The following is a 21709-nucleotide window of genomic DNA, read 5'->3' on the forward strand; positions in this document are numbered from 1 at the left end:
AAATAATAAGTTTTGTGTATTTATATCTTTGATAAGTTTATTTTTTTATTACACTATTGTCTATAATATATTTTATTATTATAAATTAACTTAACTTGTATACAATATTTAAAATATAAATATAAAAAAATATCAAAAAAATGAATTTTTATTTTAATATCTATATGTAAACTTTTTTCCTGTATAGGTGAGAAATTAATAGACAAAAAAGCCAAATAAAGGATATGGCTGCATCATAACCTCTCGTAGGCAAGCCATTGGTCGACTACACACAACGCGATAGCGATCGCCAACAGTAATATTATCAAGTCTGACAAGAATGTCGAAGCAAGTTGACTATCTGTGCTGGTTGTCTGTATCTTGTGCAACTCATCCACTTTGAGCAGCACTATCCGTTGACCTATTTCCGGCCATATTGGAGACTTCGCGCGCAATTCTTCTTCCACGATGTTCAAATCTGTTTTTTCTGATTTTGTAAACAAATGTTATGCATATAATTTATAATAATAATAAAATTAATTATTTTTTTAAATATTTTATTTGTAACTCACTGAAACTCTCATATTTCACCATTTTTCGGAACGAGAAGCCGTCCCCACCTTCTGATAGATAATTACTAATAATTATTGTGTAATTTGCATTTAAATTCAATTTCTCATATAGCGGCACAGCACAATTTCCACATCTGGCGTAAATGGATTGCACACGCTTGCCACTGGGCTGTCCAAGATCTATTACGACCTTCAATCCTATTAAATGATTTAAAAAAATGAGTATTAGAGTGATTAGTTTACTGAGCATTAGTTTGTATTTTGTTGCAAATACATAATACATTTTTTTTTTATTTACAACATTTATCACAGCGTATAAATAGATTATCATTTATGATGAACAGATCGAATTGTCATGTATGCGTTCTAAAAACGAAGATACAATATAAAAAGGTAAAAGATTTTTTTATTTCCACCGATCTGTTCGTTTACCTGAAGCTTGAAGAAATTCACCATTTGCTACCGTTGTACTGTACCGTCGAACGGAGTATTCAAAAGCTGTCCAAATGTCTGAACCCGTAGTCGTAATTTTACCTACATCATCTTGAAACGGCATCGATGACAGCAAATCGCCAAAAGTGATGTTACCTTAAATATATACAAAGATCACTAACAATATTTTGATTTGATACGATTTAACCAAGTACCTACGTTTTAATTAATATACTTCTATTTTATTTTTATGTATAGCTTACCTCTTTTATTTAAATTATTCATGTTTGTCCGTATACCACCAGCTTGTAATAACGCTATCGGCGCGTCGGTCCAGTATTTGTTCAAGTCAAACGATTTGATATTATTTCGAATATTCTGTATGCGATCCGTTTTTTATTTATTTATTAATATTTTCATCACATTTTATCCTAATAATTTCACTATTTTTTATTACTCACATAATCTATGAAAGAGTCCGTAATGAAATTTCCCAGGTTACATTCTCTGAACCTGCAGTATTCGTTGACACCTTCTAAAAATACACTTGTCGAACCAATCACTTGTTTAGTCTTCTCCTCGATCATTTTTCTCATACTTTTTACTTCGTTTAATAGTTTGGGATCTAAAACAATACAAAATAAATCAGTGATTCCTAAATTTTTAATCTTACTTGCTCACTAAAAAAAAAATCCAAAACACCCCCTCCCGTAAAGAAAAAATGTTGGTACAAAAGTATGCAATGAAAAATTAATTTATTGTTTATAAATAAGTATATGTTTTATTATAATACTGTACATCGGTAATCCAATATTTGTAGGTAACTGAATAAAACCATGACGTCAGTGGTCTAATACTGTCTAATTACTGACACATGTCAGTATTATTTATATGAAGCACCAGCACCTGTTACTTACTATGTGGAACATCAAAAAACAAGTGTAAAAATATAACTACGAATTTTCCATTTTTTTTTTTTATATTACATATTAGAATTTGCAAAATTTGTTTTTTTAGGCTTTCGGAAAACGAAAATAAAAAACTAGTGCTGAAATGGAAACTCAATTTTAATGTAAACAAAATTTGCAGGTAAATATATTTTTTTATAATAAAAAGAGTGCCTACTACATATTGTAGCAATTTTATCGTACTTGTTACATCATTTTTTGAGTTATTAAGAGTGTAAAGCATAACATACCTATCATAATATAGAGATGTATTACTAAAGTTTTAATGCTCTATTTTATTTTTATTTAAACAAAACTTTTAATTCACACTAAGATTTTCCACAACTCCACACAATGTTCAAAAATGACTTGTATGTAATTGTAAATATTGAATTCGATAAATATATTTTTATTTTTACTAACTAGAGTAAGTTGAAATGCTTTTTGAAAGATTTTGTAACTTTGTAATATCAAATACTCTTTCACCTCGATAAGCCATACTAGAGTTCAAATGTATTTTATAACATTATTATGTAAAATATAATGGTAATTATACCTTGTTCAATATTGGAATCTAATAAAATCGGATTCCCAAAACTTCTGATAACTTCACCGGCTTCGTCGAACTCCATCCATAATTTACCCAAATATTTTGTAATGTAAAATGCATGAACAACCGGCACTTTTCTGTTGGTGTTTGGTTGATTCACCCAAATAGGATAAGGACCAACAGGCTTATCGATGTCTGGTGGATTTCCTTTGAAAAAAAATAATCGATTTGAATTATTATAATTTATAATATTATTATCATTTTAACCAAATACAATAGCCAACAGGCAATATATAAAAATAGGTTCACTTTTATGATATTGTAAATATTTCGCTATAAATTATATAATTTAGGATATTTTATAATTTTATTTTGATTATGTATGATAATAATATATGATACACTTACGTAGTGGTACCTATTGTCAAAACTTCCGGATAATACAATTTGCATATTATAGCAAATTAACTGTAAAATAAGTATTCCTAATCCAAAATATTGTGTAAATATTTTAGTTAAATTTTTTAATGTAATTTCCCGCATGTTGTTATTTACTCAACTAAGAAATTTTTCATAATTTGATAATAGCTATTTTATAAAGTTACTTATCGATGTTATTAAATCTAAATTGTTTTGAAATCAATTGATTTTTAAATTAATATAAATTTTTAAAATACAACGTATTGTAAGTATAATTTTACGATTTTTACATTTTTTAGTAGATGTAGATTATACTTTAAGAAAATTGCAATAAATTGGGATTACTGACTTTTTAATTAATTAGCAAAATACTGTGTAAGTATATTATTATTATTATTTTTACAACAAAAAGTGTTAAGCATGTTTACCTGTGTACAAAAACGAATGTGAATGACCACCAATTACTAAATCGATGTCCTCAACATCTCTGGCTATCTGTGTATCCATTTCTAAACCAGAATGTCCAAGTGCTATAAGAATATCCACACCATCGTTTTTCAAACGTTTCGCCTCAGCCACAATCGACGGAATTTCCGGCAATATTTTCACGTTGCCCACTCGTGTTATAACCTTAAAAATAAATGTTTTAATCAAACGCCTGACTGAGAATTTTCACATCCATTAATTTTAAATGTCTGATGATTTCGCTACTTGTACATCGTAAATTAACGAATTCAAATGTAATAATTATACAATAATGTAATCTGATACAAATATTTTATTTTTATTTCTCGGATAGTAATAAATAAAATATTCATCCTAATTCTTAGTACAAAACAATATGATAGACAAGATGGTACATATATCTTAATGTTGAACTATTTCAACTCACGAGTCACGACAAGAGTAACTGCTTATGTATTGTAATTATATTTTGTAGGTATACTTCGATAAAATACACAGAGCAAATAAGAACCAATATGAATGAACAACAATATAGAATATAGATACATTCTAACATTTTTAACACTATCCTCGAATAGCGGCTTAGATACAGGACACATTCCAACAGGCCTTACACATCCTTCAAAAATATTTAAAAAATCAACCATAAGTTCCACAGAACTTTTACCATTTACGCTCTACGTTTCAAATATCTTAACGAAAATAGTGAGAGAAAATTATTATCATATCCGAGTTTACAAATAGACAATCAAACAGCATAACCTCCCATTTAGTTCAGTCTCTCTAGATATCATTTTATTTTCAACAGAATAATTCATTTGAAGTACATGTATAGTGTACGCTCTCTCTCATTATTATTAGTATAGCAACTAGCAACTTAAAACCAAAATGGATTACACAAAGAAAAAAAATAATTATTATTATTACTTTCAATAAAAATATTAAAATGAAAATAATGAAACATTGTTAAAATTGCTATAAGTGAAAATATCAATAACACTGAAAAACCATTTACAAATTACCTAAGTACCTATTATTGAATCAGACATAGGCATATTAAATACCAAACCAAAATACTTAATAGCACACAACTATCTCTGACGACCTTTAATAAGTTCAACACAATAAATACATATTAATTAAAATAATATAGAAGTATAGAACATGTAGTTTATTCTTCATAATTTAATATACGTAAATACATAGTACTAGTTGAAATAACCATTTAGACATAAACAAACATAGATAACAATAAATTACTTAATTATAAAAAAAAAACACAATACACCCAGTTTATATGTTATATTTTCGATAGAAATATACTGATATAGAATTTAAAACATTCAGGCAATATATAAAGTGCTATACAAATACAAATTCAACTATAGTAACGAATTGCAACGGGAAATAATACAAAGTATACAATTTTAAATATTTAATAAAATAGAAATTTTATAATACAAATAAAACCGAAAATAAATGAATAAATCTTTATTTTATTGATGTACCTACTCGTATTAATATAAATGTAATTTAAAAAAAAAATGTGCCATTTGATGGGAAATGTGGGCTATATGTCCAAATAAATGTAATTAAAATGACGATAAAAAAATATAAATATATTAAAACTATTGATTTATCAGAACTTTTAAACCACTTGGTAGCATGATAACCAACTAGTCAATGTACTGAAATACTATGGTTTTGATACTTATATATATTCTGAAAATATTGAAGTAGACAATATCAACGGCCTAGGATTTAGCCCTACTTCAATAATATTATACCACATAAATAGCAAGACTCAGTGATATTTAGACACATTAATAAAAAAAAAATACAAAATAAAATAAAATTCCAAAATGAATAATACACACAGAAAATTATATATCAATACACAATGTAAAATATAGATTCAAATTAGAATAAATATGAAAAATATGATTGAGTTCAAAAAGAGCCACCTTTAATAAACACAATAATATTACACTCGAACGAGAAAAAATATATGCTAATGAAATAACGTTAATAAATTAGGTAATAATCATACATCTATAATCTAAAAATGTCAGTTCTATTTTGAATAATTAATTATAATAAAATGTAATATGTATCTAAATCATTTTCGTTTTTAATTAATAATAACAATTAGAACTATTATTTTGAAATTGTTTCATAATTTTTATCTGTTCAAAGCTCCATACTCTATTAATATTAAAACATTTACATTTTACAGTTAAATCCGTGTTTTAATCAAGATTTTTAAAGCATACAATTTGTGCTTTGTTATCATAACTATTATTCTTACGAAATCAAGAACTTCATTATTTTTAACTTGATGAAATTTTACTTTATATCAATTAACTTTTTTTTTTGCTCTCAACAACAAAAAATGACTATTTTAGAAATTTAAAAATTTAACTGCATAAAATTTCGTTATAATTTTTGAAAAAAAAATTTGAAACTTATGCCATTTAAATAAAAGCTTTTACTTATCATAATGAAAAAAACATATTTAAATATTGTGATTTTCTACGGAGATATACGAGACTACTATATAGGATTCTTTACAAAATATAGTATTGAAAATAAATAATGTATACTATTTAATTGAACTTGTCCTATACAATAAGTTCATCAAGAATTTACATTTATATTTACATTTACATTAGACGATTTGTAACCATACTTAAAAAAAAAAAACAAAAAAGACTCAAACTATAATTAATAACATAACTAAATTGGTTAATAACCACTGCACAGTTATATAAAATACATTACAATATCCATTATGTCTATATTCAAAACTATACTAAACATAACTATTATAGTAAGCATTTGTAAAAATACGAGTATAATGTAGATACAAAACAAGATTTATTAATTCATTACATATAACGATTTTGGTACCTGCCACCAGATAAAACATCAGGTAAATGTATATGTCATTAATACTACTTAAAACGTAGATTACTGCACTATGTCACTACAGCAAATAAAATGAAAAAAACTCCTAATGCTCGAACTACTTAAAAAAACAGAAATTTATCAGATAAAATACCAACCATAGCAGAGTTTTTAACAAAATATATAACACAATCGTCCATTGACGAACCACGAACGGTTAGAAACGAATGTTTTTAAAACTCATACAAATATAGGTGTGACTCTGTATGCGAAATAATATTATATATATATATATCATAATATATGGTACCTTATTTCAAGGGTATTCTTGTTGTATGCGGTCTACCTCACGTTTCTTCATGTCATATGCGGTCTACCGCACACTTGCTGTCTACCACACATGTTTTTGTACGTCATATCAGTGGCGTAGCAAAAAAATTTAGGCTCCCCCGAAAAAATAAAAAATGGTAACCCTATAACCAAAGGCCCCAAATTATTATGTTCTCCCCCGCAGCGCGGGGTCTGCGGACCCTCAATTACGCCACTGCGTCATATGCGGTCTTTAACATACTTTTTATACCTTCGTAATATTTGGCTAACATAATGTTAAAAAGTGCAGTAAATAAACTGAAGAACATTGGATCACGTAGGTATTACAGCACAAATTGAACGTTTACGACTACAGTCACGATTTTGGCAGGACCCAAGTTTTATTATAGCAGGTATTTTATTATTGATATAGAAAATATAAATCACATCGTTAAGATAAAACTTAATCGTCATTGCCGTCGAATCGTTGAAAGTTATCATCAGTAGATAAAAAGTGTGTGGACGTGTGGTAGACCGCATATGTTATATAGGAAAATGTGTGGTAGATGATAAGTGTGCGGTAGACCGCATACGACAAGAATACCATTTCAAGAGTATTTGGCACACAATACATAAATAAATTAAACCAAACCCTAAAAACCGTCAGTCAGTCGTCAGTGTTCTCTTGACACTCCTTTATTTTTAACAAAATAATTCGCTTAACGTTTCTACATGTATACTGCACACTTTCTATTTTATTTCATTTTGTAGGTTCTTAGGTATTTTTTTTTATTTTCACGGAATACTAAAACTACTTGAATACAAGATTAAAGTGTCCATCCTTTTAATATATATTATTATTGAAGTTGTAAATCAATAGTAAAAGCAACAATAAGATACTATCTTAAAGATAAGTTTCTATTCACTTAAGTATATAACTATATTGGAACAATATCAAAACAGTAGAAGAATGCCTGATACACAGCATGACGGATAGACAGACTATTATTATTACCTTAATGCCTTTTTTGAACCAGACTGATAGTTAATAGTCGTATGTTTATTATTTCCTGTAGATTGTTTTCCCTCTTATATTCATATAATATTTAATACGCACATTAAGAACCAAAGGAAGTTAATCATATTTCCACCAAATCCGATTCTGCTTAAATCACACTTGAAAAACCATTAGAATTCCAATATAATCTATTATACTGCAATTTGTTTGCAAGCAGTTTCTATACTTTTTGTCAATTAATTTTATTATACAGACTACAGATCCTATTATAAATGTGTTCTACAGTATATAATACATTTAATAAATATTAATGTTAAAATAAGTATAAAAAATACAAAACTGAATAAATACATACATGTTTTATTAATTAAATCATTATTACTATCAACGAAAATAATTTGATACAAGTTTTAATCAAACAGTGATCGATATCGTGAAATATTTATTTGTACCGATTTGTATGCAAAATTATATTTATATTTCATTATTAAAATCCTTAGTTTTCCACGTTTACTAGTTAAAAATTATATTTAAAAATATATATTTTATAAATTCACAATAAGGTTAATTTACACGGTATGTGCGTCATATGAAACCATTAGGTTAAATGTGCTTGTCAATGTATACAGTTTACCTAATCATATAAAAATTTTACAATACGTGTTATAATTTATTATTTTTATATTTAGTAATCAAAAGTATTAGATATCTGCCTAATTGATTTTTTGTAAACGAGAAACGAACATTTTTACATTATGGCAAAATTAATTGTTGAGGAAAACGAAAATCTATGTTTTAGAGGAAACAATACGTGCTTTTAAAAACTTTTCATTTAAATCTTTCATCCACTAATCAGTGTCAGATATATTTCCTGTTTATCCGTACAGACGGTTATAATTATGACTTTAAACAATTATTTTTTTCAATGTTTTAAAGAATAAATTGTATTAATTTACCGAAAAATAATTGTGATAAAAAAATCAACCTGTATAATTTTTTAATAATTTTAGATGTTTATCAAAAAAGCTCGTCATGGATATATTTATGTATATATATATATATATATATATGTATGTATACGACGTATAGGTACGTACATTGATAAATTTGTGTTATACTTACCGCTGTCTCTGGTGTCAAGTATCCGATAATTCCAATTTTGCGACCATTTACCATCAAAACTTTAGATTTCATCAAGTTCGACTGGCTGGCCAAAGATGATTCGTTAGTTAGATCGAGATTACTTGCTACAACTGGAGTATTTATATTTTTTATGAACGATTCAACATCTTCCACGCCGTCATCGAATTCGTGATTTCCCAAACACTGTAACACATTATGCTCAAAAATATATGAAATAATAAGAATAATAACTAATAATAATAATAATAATAATGGTAATTTACTTATTTCTATATCGTTTTGCGCAGTCCAATTTTAAATTTAATAAGAAATATTCAATGTTAATAAATATAGCCCTTATTATATTTCTGAGACAAATCGTTATAAATCAATATTTAAATTCAATTGTTTACATTAATAAGTAAAATAATTCTTATTGTATACTTTGCTAGATTTTTATTTTTAATTTGAAGATGGTTTTTTTTAAAAAAAATAAGCATGAACATTGAATGGAAATCGACCACATTTTATAAATATTAATAAACGTATGGTTTAAAAATAAGTTATTTCATTGATTTCTTAATGTTATTATAATGTTAATAAACAAATTAGGTCCGGTAATTACATACCTATCAATGAAGGATAGGTATAACTGCTGACCGCACCATCAACGTTAAAAAATGTTAAGAATGTCTGAATTAAATTACATCAAATATATGTTACAAACAAAGAAGGTCAATTCGATAATTTATAAAAAAAAGTCGACGTCATCAATAAATTATCATATTAAAATACATTTTTGTTGTTAATAAAGATTAAAACTATTAATTTGAATCTTGGTCATAAATTTAAATTATTGATATATTTTTACTTTCTACTGTAAGATTCAATAATAATTAGATATAAACAGATTGTCATAAAAATAATCGACGTATATTATCAGTACAATAATTATAGCTACCTGCTTATAACCAAATTTTCAGACGATCATTATTAAGGTACTGACATTAATCTACCCAATGGTATTTTTTATAATATATTACCTAAATACTCAATAAGGTAATAACTATATGAATGTATTTATACAGTGACCAGACAATTTAATTACTTTCGACTAAATTTGTATTGATTCATTTTGTCTTAAAATAAAGAGTTAATTTTATTCAAAATGTAGCTCAATAATGTATATTTTAACAATCCCCTCTATTTTAAAAAATCGTAGATTTTCGTGATCAATTAATATAATTTATGCGAACATTTTTAGGATTCTAAAAAAAATCCCGAAAGGTCGATTCCTCACACTAATTGGTGGTGATAGCAGTGTGGTGGTGGAAGGGGAGGGGAAGTAAGCAGGAAACAAAAATATTTCAAAAAATTTAATAATTCTTGTGAAAATCTATGTAAAATTCTATACCTATAATAACGCGAAGACTCCTGTACATTGACCACGGTGGCCATTGTTAAGTCATATATCAGAAAATATTCATTATGCTCATGCTAATTTTACTCCGAAAATTGACTATAAATTTAAAAGAATTACGTATTTATATTTCGGTAACCATCAACTTTGAACGGTGTAAAAACTATGACCGACATTAACATGTCGTGTTCGTAAATAGCAACGAAAGAATATCATAATACCTACGTACGACGACAACAAATCAAAAATGTTTAATCGAGCGTAAGACTTTATAGTGTCGATGGCACATATTTTAAAAGTCACCCCAAACCGCATTTCACGTCAATGATATTATTGATTATTCTAGGCGTTCGAAGTCCTCGAGAGTATTTCTTAACCAAAGGACAACAGCACTGTACATGGATATAATACATCGTGACGGCGGTTATTAAGGATGAAAATAATATACTTTCAACAGGTTAAATAATAAAATCGTACGACGACCCGTTCCGCGCCCACTCACCATGACGTCGATGCCGAGCGCCCCGATCATACGCTGGACGGCCCGCCACTTGAGTAACGTGTAGTACGCCGTGCCCTGGAACGTGTCGCCGGCGTTGAGGAACAGCGCGCCGTCCACGTCGGCGTTCCGGCGCTCCCGGTCGACGGCCGCCTTGATCCGCGCGAAACCGCCGTAACACGGCCGGCCGTCCGAGGCGCATTCCGCGCCACCCGTCCCGTCGATCTCGTCGAACCGCGAGTGCATGTCGTTGGTGTGCAACACGAGCAGTCGGTAACGACCGGCCGCCACCGCCGTGGACAGCAGCCACAGGAATAGCACCACCGCCCGGAACGCCCGCGGCCACTGCACGCTGACGGCCATCGTCGTATAGCTGGGAACCGTTTGGACTTTCAATATGACGTGATCGTCACGCCTACGCGAGTAGCGTATCTGAACCGAAGACGGGCGAGTACAGAAGAGCAAAATTACTCGGATGAACGTTGTTCGGTGTGTCGCGGGCGCGTTCGACTGGTCGAGTGTCGTACAATGCACCGTCGGCCGGACGGCACTAGCATATCGCACTGATCGGACAGACCTCCCCTCCCACCACTCGTCGGGCAATTTCTTTTGCCGTACCACGATTACACCCCATCACCACACCCTACCCAGGTCAAGCCCTCGATGTGTGATGTACTTAACGATCTAAACGGTTCTAAATTTTAAGCGCTGGCTATTCTTATAAGATCCAGTTCTATAAGGCAGTCCTGTAAATGCAGGGTGAAGATTAAGGGAGGGAAACTAAAGGGCTTCAGTTCCTTTCTTTTTTAAATGTTAAATATTTTACATACCTATTTTTTTTTATAATAAATAGTTCATACGTCTTAAAATCCATACATTTAAAATATTTAAATAAAATTGTTTACATGTTATCCATAATCTATCATGAATTAAAATATTAGTTATATTTTTCTTTTAATTTAGCCCCTTCCTATTTCAAATTTCTAGATCCACAACTACCTATAGAATCAAAATGAGTTATATAATGAATTCTTATAAAATTAAACTTTATAAATAGCTTTTTAAAATATTAAAATTAAAATTTTTAACCTATACAAGTTTTGATAATAATAATTAATAAGACCTATATAAGAACACTGAAATTTAAATTTTAAATTGTTTGTAAATTATTGTATTTTTTTTTTTTATATCTACTATACAATTATTGTTTTGTATAATAAAATCTTCAATTAATTACATAATATGTCCGTTATAAATGTTATAATAATTATTATATTTGTTAAAAGTTACGTGTAAGAATAATACGGTTTACGTTCAGATACAAAATGGTATTTTAATGAATATGCAATTGTGATGCTAGATAAAAAATTCTAATAACTAAAGATAAGTGCGTAATTGAACTAAAACGTAATTATGTTTTATTTAAATAATAAATATTTTAATTTCAAAATTTTTCAAAAAATACTTAATAAAAATTATTTTCTAATAATAATGATTTTTTTTCGTAAATTGTTCACATTTCTACAAATTGTTATGGTTTATTCGATAGAAAAACTAACTTATTGTTTATGAAGAATTGTTTAGAGCGATAGCATCCAATTTATTACTTTAAAGATTATGAAATTTGTATAAATTACATTGCTAAAATGTACGTATTTTATTATTGATACAATTTGATAATTGTGTAAAAATAATAATATATTTTAAATAAATAAATAGTATATACTATATGTACAACTTAAAGTTATCTTTACTCTTTAGTTAAAATTAACTTTAGTCCTTAAGTTATAAAAAATTTGGTTTTATAAAACTTAGTGTATTATAGTCAGTGTTTATTTCAGGAAGGTGATCGGAGAGTATTAAGACTTACTATGTCAACTAACAATAAAATAAAATAAATATCATGATAGAGGTTAAGTAGTATTGATCATTGCTATTATATATTATGTATACTCATACATAATATACACGTACTCAATGCCATTACTCATTAATTATGACCACTTCTTATGTAATCAATAACTTCAAAAATAATTTTGAATGCAATTTAGATTCATTTTTACTTTACTTTATCTTTACTTTCTATTATTTGTTCTTATCTTATTGTACCCCATGATAATGATTATGGTATTCTACAGACTGGAAATACTTGAATTAGTTGTTTCTGTTTAATTATGCGTAGACTTCAATATGTTTTACTGGTTATACAAATTAATTCATAAAAACAGAAGTATAAAAATGTTTACTGTTAGTAGTAAATCATTAAAAATATGTTACTGGACGTTTTAAATAATTAGATACTAGTTGAGTACAATAGATGACATGTTGGTAGTCTATAACTTAATAGTAAAAATATGTAATAAATGTAATAAATATATTTACAGTAAAACTCTTTAGAAAGTCGTATTATTGGAATAATGAAAGTATGATTTTAGAAAAAATCATTTATCATGTTTCACAAATATAATACATCCGTCACCAATGATGGCCTTCGACAATTGGTGATGAATATATATCATCACTTCAAACACGATAACAGCAGTACTACGCATTAGGTTAAAACCCGTTTTGTTGTCGAGGCAGAGCATGTACATTATACTTGTAACTTGTAAGTATCCAGTTGATAAATTTATATTGAAATAGTAATATAAGTGATAATAGATTAAAATTGTATTATACTTTTGAATAATATTTGATTATTGACCCCATATACTAGCTATAAGCTAACCTAATCCAACCCAACCTTGAACCTTATTCAAAATATGTAAAAGCTAAACAGTCAACAGATAAATTAAGATTTAAAATGTTTACAATTTTTTAAAAATAACAATGAAAAACGTAAGAAAATGCTATTGAAATAATATAATTATAATAATCATAAATCAAATAAGGAATGATAGGTTGTTGTTAGTCAACTTAATTGTTTTTTTAGATAATGTGTAGGGCAAATAAAAACAGAAAAGAAATAGAAATGTTGAAGGTTTTAAAGAAGGACAAAAACATTGATATTACTTAATACTGCTGAAGCAACTATATTGTGATCACTAGTTTTACAAAAATAAAGATCAATACTAATCCTCCTGTCAGCTAACAAATTTAAATCAATAATACGAAGGATAAGAGAGTTATCATGTTATTATACCATTGATTATTAAAATAAAAGCTAAGAACTTGTGAAATTTCCACTAAATACTTTCAAGCTGACACTCATCAGTATATTTTGTAATTTAATCCCAGACTATACTTACTATACTCCATGACTATATGAACAGTTAAACAATAGATAGAGATTTTCAATGTATGGACAGAAACACAGCTTTTTATTAACAATGAAACTTAGATCAACCACTTAATTTGTTAATGCAATTAGGTTGACTTCATTAATAAGGTAGTTAAATACTAAAGGATCAAAGATTCTTGAATAAGTTATAATATAAGATTTTAAGATATTCAAAGAAAACTTATCCAAAAGGTCATTTATATTAGATAATATGACCCCTTTGAAAAATACTCGAAAGAACGTCTAATTAATCTGATTGCACACTATTAATCATCGCACACAGTTAGTATTTAAGTATAAATCGAAAAATGAGAATAGAAGTTCTCCAAATACTCAAAGATGTTAAGTCATTTATAACAAAATAAATAACTGCAACTTAAATATCCTACAACTTATTTTACATAACGCTGTTGGATAGTTAAATCATTTATCTCTTTTGGTAAATATCATCTACAATATTTTCTTAGTATTTCTGTGTAATTACTTTTATCATTTGGTGCAGAATTAAAAAATAAATTCAATTTAGATAATTCAACAAATGGGATTAAACATATATGAAAAAATTCATAGCTTTATCGGAATTGATAATAAAGCTATATTAATATTTTGATGTACTTACTGATCGAGATTAAGCCATTAGTATGCTTTTTGAATTTTTAAATTCTTTATATCCAACAGGACTCGCACCTTGATTTAAAAACCAGTAAGTAACTTAACATTTTTATGTGAAATTTGAATGCATCCAAATCATGTCACTGAACGAAATTGAATGTAATAACTTTAAATAGAAACGTTATCTATCCGAAATTCTCACAGACTTTGTTTTCAATCGTCACATTCCTATAAGTTATAATGTTTATATTCCAAGAATGCATATTATTATAAACAAAATATCTGTTTAAATTCAAACGTATACAATTTCAAATTAAACTTTGTTTTGCTGAGTCAAAAAGCAACCATTAAAGTTAAAAGTCATATAATGAAAGTCGCAAGGATTTACAACATAGATTACGAAACAACCAGTGTTCAATCTAGTATAATTTTTCAATTAGCACGAGGCAGATCGAAATTAACTGCTAATAAAGTAATAAATAAAATTCAATAATTACTTACACTACATTACACAGCGCAAATTTATCATCCACTTGGGTTAAGACTAAACCTGAATAATATTAAAATTTACTCAAAGAAAATGTTTGTTTTGTAAGTATTTAAAATAAAATAATGAGTGGCTATTCGATCCAATACAATAGACATTTAATAATAAATAATACCAATACATTAAAATAATAATTAGCTGCTTAAAGACCTGTGATATTTTCCATATCTTTTATTCAAAACTAAGTTTTCTATCACAGCCACGCACCGGTTAATTCAACTTGCTGTATTAACATTAATCAGCAATAACCATAAAATACATAGATCCTTAGAAATATAAGCTAATAAACCATTCCCAATTTGAATCGTTTATTTTTGTATAGGTACAATAATTTATCATTGAATTGAACACATTCATTATAATGTACTCAATACAGCCTTATAGCAGAGAAATTTAAACTATCTTTAAGCGCTTAAACAGTCGATATTACAAGTTCATTTTTAGATATATTAGAATGAAAATTTAGAATATCATCTTTTATACGTATGAAGTTTTCCATTCCTTGTGCATTGTGTTTTTGAATTCTAGTTAAGTTATATTTACACAATTATCCTTTGTATAAGTAACAAGCATTGATTTAAATGTAGTAGAAGAGTGTGAAGTAAAGCTAAGTTCATTTTTTGTCAATACACTTTGAGATTTTATATTTTACAACTGATATGGTGTAATAACTGAAAGATATTAAAAATTGTTGTCAATAATATTAAGTAAATATACAAAGACTTTTTAATTATTAGTATTTGGTAATCTCTAAAACAAAAGCTATTGAAGCTATATTCAGATATTAATTAATGAGAGAATAATGATAGAAACATGAGCTTTTTTTTAAAGCTGTATAAATTATAAATACACCGAGTAATGCTTTGTTTCTACTTTTAATATATTGATTGTAAAGTTGCTTATGGTGTAAAGTACTTAATGAACTTGAATCATTAATTGGATCACTATGATTGATGTAATAATGTGTTAAATTTTAATCCAATAATCTACTTACCCCTCATGATAAACAAAAACTGAGTCTGAACTGAACTTTTTAGTGATCATAGTAACTAAATAATAATTATATTAATAATGTTGAAATTTTGACAAATATTTATTTATACCACCACCAATTATTTTAATAAGTAGGCACTGAGTAATTTCTACTTTTAACTCATCAACTTACAAACTATATAGAAGTTGCTTTCAGAAACCTCACTCAAAGTAAATGATCAAATCATTTTTCTACAAAAAAATCCTTGTGAAATCGATAGATTTCTACGCTTAAAATGTAATATACCTGATATAATAAGTTTTAAAGAATATTGAGAATATTGATATAAAGTAGAGTAAATAAAAATTCACATCTATTCTCAGAATCTTTATTTTAGTGTTAAATCAATCATTTTATTATAAATAGAACACATCTATGGCAAACTGTGATGAAAAAATCTCTCTAACTATTAAATATACACTAACCAAAATAACTGGTGAGGAGCCTTATTTTAAATTTTTAAAAAATTGTACTCACATTATGCATACCTAGCAAATATTTTTGGATCACTATATGGCATTTAAATTGCATAAATGTAAGTATTAAATACATTTCTCAGAAAAAAAAAACAGATAAATTGAAATAATTTAACTAAAAAATATAAAACATAAACAATTTTTTTTTGGTAAAATATTTAAAATGCCCAATCATGTCCATTGGAAAATTATGAACTTAAACTTAAAAAAATAAGTCATATACAACATTTTAAGTATAAAAAATAACAGGCCTATCTTTTTTTTAATAATTATCTGAACAGTTAAATCATAAATAAGATAATTAGAAATGTATGCTACAAAATTGATTGTAATATCATATGATTTGTTACTTGAAATTCTGATTATTTATGTAAATAATTTGTAAAAATTTAAGATTTAAATTGATTTATAGGATTTTTTTTTTTTTTTTTGATCATGTATAAATTATTATTTTAGGTATTATTAAAGAATCACCGCAAAATCTTCAACTTCTCTACCAAAATAAGGTGTTGGATGAGAAAAAAAGTTTGTCAGTTTATGGTTCAAGTTTTGATATTCTAAATCCAATGGTTATCGGTTTATCATTAAAGTAAAAATGATTAAATATTAAGATATTTGTTGATTATTCATGTTGTATGGTTTTTGTAGGATGGATAATGGAGAATTTGAGCCATTAGACATAACTCCATACTCAGAGCCACCATTAGAAAATTTGCTATAAACAAAAGATGAAGAATCTAACCGATGATCGAGAAAACCAGCCATATTAACAGCAATCACACTATTTTTTTTTTTTAAATAATAAGCATTGTTTAAATTTATTATTTATTTTATTTATAATCGATTAACATGTAATACTGGAATACTAAAATGGTAACATAAACATTAAATAAATTAAAAACATAAGAAAATCATTAAATGAGTATATTAAAATATATCTATTTGTTAAAACAATCAATAATGGGTATAAATGGACTAAGTTTTATTATGCTGATATTTTCCTAACAATGAGAGGGATATCATTCTCTCTGCGTTCAATCCATAACATTATGTCTATTATTAAGCATCAATCTGGCCTTAGTAGATCGTTTTTTTGAAAGTTGTGTCATAAAAATCAATTTTTATAAGTTTTAAAAATAAAATATTACTGAACATAATCTACCAATTTACCATCATAAATGTTATACATATCATATTTATATTTTTTATTAGCTGATAAAACATTATGATAATAATAATGTATACACTTACCTACTTATATAGGAGAATATTTTTAGTTACAATATTATTGCTTAATTAACCTAATTTATATTGATTAAAATTATTTATATATTATCGGTTTTTAGTTGAACATTTATAATATTAAGAGACACAATTTAAATAACAAATGACTTTAAAAAAAAATTTTTTATAAAATATACTTTTATAGAATTATTTATTTGTCTTAACTTTATTAAAATAAACTACTTTTAAATAATACTGACTACTAGCTCCAGCATATTTTAAAAACAAATAATAATTAATAGATAATAACAAATAACAACTAAATTTTAAATTTTATGAATGTGCAATAATATTAAGGTACATATATTCAAGTATGCAGTCTCTTATAAACGTTTTATCTTGTCTTATAAATTGTATAAAATAAAAATAAAAATGTATTAAAAAATATTAATTAATTATTAACTTATTGTTGCATGTTAGATCTATTTTTTACTTGGTATTTAGTATTTAATTTAATAGTTAAAAAAAAAAAAAAATTATTGGGCATAAAGATTTTTAAATTATTTTTGTTCTATAAAGAAAAATTTATCAAAAAAATCAGATTTGTTTATAACTTAGTTCCTTTTGACAAAATTTAGAGAACAAAATCATAGTTCAACGGATCTTATTGTAAAAAACATGAATGAGGAGTAGAGTACAGTATTTCTATAAAATGCTGTATTGTATGAAAGAGTTCAGTTTTCATTCACATAATCAGGTTTTGGAAGTAAGGAAAAAACAAATATTTCATAAATATTATTATTTTATTATTATAATAAATCTAATTTTTTAGCCAAGTAAATCTAATGATGCATACAAAATAATTTAATAAAATTAAAAGCACATGTTAGGACTTAAGTTTATTTAAGGTCTATGGCTCAGTAAACCGAGCGTTAATCGGCAGCAAATGACGACGACGACGATGACGATGACAATAACGAAGATTATAATACAGTGATATAAATATATAAATCTTAAATTAGTTATTTTAATTTAGAATAAATTATTAATAAAAATGTAAAAAAGTGCAAACAATTCTTTTCCTAGGCGTCAGAATTACACCCGGGGGAGGGGCCTTTGGATCGTACGTAATTCTTTTACCACTAGGCCACGAAATCTAACAGATAGGATATAGAATATATTGGCTATTTAAACAAAATATTACAAAATACGTGATTTTCAAAGTGCTATAACTTAAAAATTAATGATTAGCCCCAATTTATTTTTGCACCATCGTTTTTAGAATGTCAAAATACATAAAATGTAAAAAAAAAATACACAACATTTAAGGTGTCCGATAAAGTAGAAATATACCAAAATGGAAATACTACATGACTGATGTAGCTTATATTTACCGCTAAGTTTGATATAATAAAATGTGTACTTATGTCAAGGTTAACAACAAAAAATGGATCTGCTGAAGGTAAATTTGATATCCTATACCTTTGTGAGCTAGATGTGATGTCTCAAACTTCATGTGTCATGTATGCCTTGTTTATGTCCACTTATTAATTAATAATTACTATTAATATTATCTGATGTCTATATTTCACCTTTAATTATTTATCACAAATCACAATTATTTTTATAGTAATTTTCATCACTCATAATTTATTATAAAATGTATATATATATATATATTACTAGGAAGTATAAATGTATAATAGTTATAGCACTACCTAATAATAATTATCAGTGTGTATGAATATTAATATAATTTTATGCTTTAGTATAAAATGCAGGAAAAATAACTTAAAGATGTCAAAATTTGTTTAAAAATCAATTATATTTTATTTAAATACCTAGTATATTGTAGAAAAATGTATAATACTTTAAAGGTATCTTATTATATGGTTTAAGTACCTGCAATTTTAAATTATACAACATCAAAAATGTATAAAACTAATGAATTTTATATTTAAAATTTAAACATCAGTCGTTTTTTTACAAAACATATTGATAACTTTTTCATAAAAATCAATATCATTCTAAATCATTTCATTTTCAATATTAATCGTTGTTAGAGCATTCAATTTTTCTTCAACAATAGTCGTGTTTTCTAGGCACACACACCTTAATCCGTTTTTAAGTCGAATAAATTTTTTCATTTTTTGTAGTTATTGGAAGAACAGCTACTAATATTTATAGTAGTAAACTAACTTCTTTAAAAATATTGTTTTAATTATAATTCAATATGTGTTGATAATGTTGATATGTTGGAATAATACCAGATAATTTACAAAACTTATCATTCAATTTTTAATATAAAATTAGATAAGAGCTAGTCGTACACTACAATAATTGACATGGAAACGTCAAATACTCAGTGTATTTTTCTACTTGAAATAGCTTAACTACAATAATTAGGAGTATAATGAACTCGAAATGATTTTTCGTCGTATCTATTAGAGTAATACAAATGTCAATAGCTATATTTTCGAAATTCATTGTTATAATGGAGGTCATTGTATTCTTCATCGAAATGTTTTCTTTTAACATTCACATCAATCACATCTGACAACTATGAAGCACTATCAATAAATTATATCAGCAACCTTATTAGTTATTACGTACATTAAAATATTATATATTAATTGTTTGGACGAATAAAATTGTTTTTTTGACTGTAGATTACTACCTAATTATATATTAATATTATGAACGTATACTAATATATTTTTTTAAATAATACTAATTGTTAATTATTCATATTTTGTATGATTTTGTTCAATTAATCGTTGAATATATATATATATATATATATATATATATATATATAAAGCTAATAGATTACTTTAAAATGTACTAATTATATTATGATGTGTAATTTTATTTATTTGTTTTGACTGTAGATTAATATCTACCTATATAATAATATTATGAATATCTTTGCCAATATTTTTGATAATTCTCGCTCAAACGATATTTTAGTTGAATAAACAATAAACCTTCACCCAAGAGGCAAACGATATATTATACTTATTCGTCCAAACAGACTATATTTTGGGTCGATTCGCCCTAACGGTCTACGCCCAAATTTTCATTACCAAAATATAAACATGGAAAACAAAATAGGTAATGCTTAAATGATTTTACACCCGCTTAACCACGAATGTTTATTACAGATAGTCATATCAAAATAATTATGCATGCCTCTCTTGTAAACTTTTAGCGATCAAATAACAAGATCTGCTAGGTTTGGAGTTGGTTGTCCCAGTTTCTTTATTTAAATTTGTTCTTTGTATGTCAATGTAGAAAATAGATTACTGATTAATAATCAGATTTTGAATAGAATTTTTATTTTTGGACGGCTTTATTGTAGGTATGTTATGGTAGTTATGTTATTGTACCTAGTATAATAGAAAAGAGAATTAAAAAAAGAAAATTAATTACAACATAACATACTTTTGATAAATCTGAAATTTCAAGTTACCAGCTATATAAATTCTAATTTTGTCGTGATGTCGAATATTCCTATTGCTGGTTATGTGATTCTATTATAATTTGGAACTTAACAAACATTTAATATTAATTTGAAGTTAGAACTTCTAAAATTAGTAATACGACTAATACAATGCTGCGTATTTACAAAACTCGTAATTATCTAATATTGATATCAGATATTATAAGTTGTATAACAATCAGATAGAAACCAACGATCAAAAAGATAATTTAGAGGAAAAATGAGCGTTTTATTTCGACAAAAAAAATAAAATAGTTATTAGTTATAAACAAAATTAAATACAAGGGTACCATATAAGTACCTATGTAACTCTTAATATCATCATTTTTTTTTCGAAATTTGTAGGTATATAAACATACTAGATAGCGTACGCCATTTACTTAATTGTTATTAAA

At 26.5% G+C, this 21709-nt stretch overlaps 2 protein-coding genes across 2 annotated transcripts; one reads left to right on the forward strand and one right to left on the reverse strand.

The window, feature by feature from the left end:
- Nucleotides 1-233: 233 nt before the first annotated feature.
- Nucleotides 234-11003, reverse strand: LOC112600243 (protein 5NUC-like). The gene is made up of 9 exons (XM_025347429.1): nucleotides 10644-11003; nucleotides 8722-8925; nucleotides 3329-3530; nucleotides 2487-2687; nucleotides 1445-1608; nucleotides 1247-1361; nucleotides 984-1139; nucleotides 552-749; nucleotides 234-466 (listed from the first exon to the last, which is right to left on the reverse strand). Exons 1-9 carry the CDS (start codon nucleotides 11001-11003, stop codon nucleotides 234-236), a joined length of 1833 nt encoding a protein of 610 aa, XP_025203214.1.
- A 5622-nt stretch (nucleotides 11004-16625) lies between these two features.
- LOC112600244 lies at nucleotides 16626-17309 on the forward strand. Its single transcript, XM_025347430.1, has 3 exons — nucleotides 16626-16647; nucleotides 17045-17177; nucleotides 17237-17309. Exons 1-3 carry the CDS (start codon nucleotides 16626-16628, stop codon nucleotides 17307-17309), a joined length of 228 nt encoding a protein of 75 aa, XP_025203215.1.
- Nucleotides 17310-21709: the final 4400 nt, after the last annotated feature.

The sequence above is a fragment of the Melanaphis sacchari genome, unplaced genomic scaffold, assembly GCF_002803265.2.
Source record: "Melanaphis sacchari strain LSU unplaced genomic scaffold, SCAv2.0 Contig62_pilon_pilon, whole genome shotgun sequence".
In the NCBI taxonomy this organism is placed as follows: Eukaryota; Metazoa; Arthropoda; class Insecta; order Hemiptera; family Aphididae; genus Melanaphis; species Melanaphis sacchari.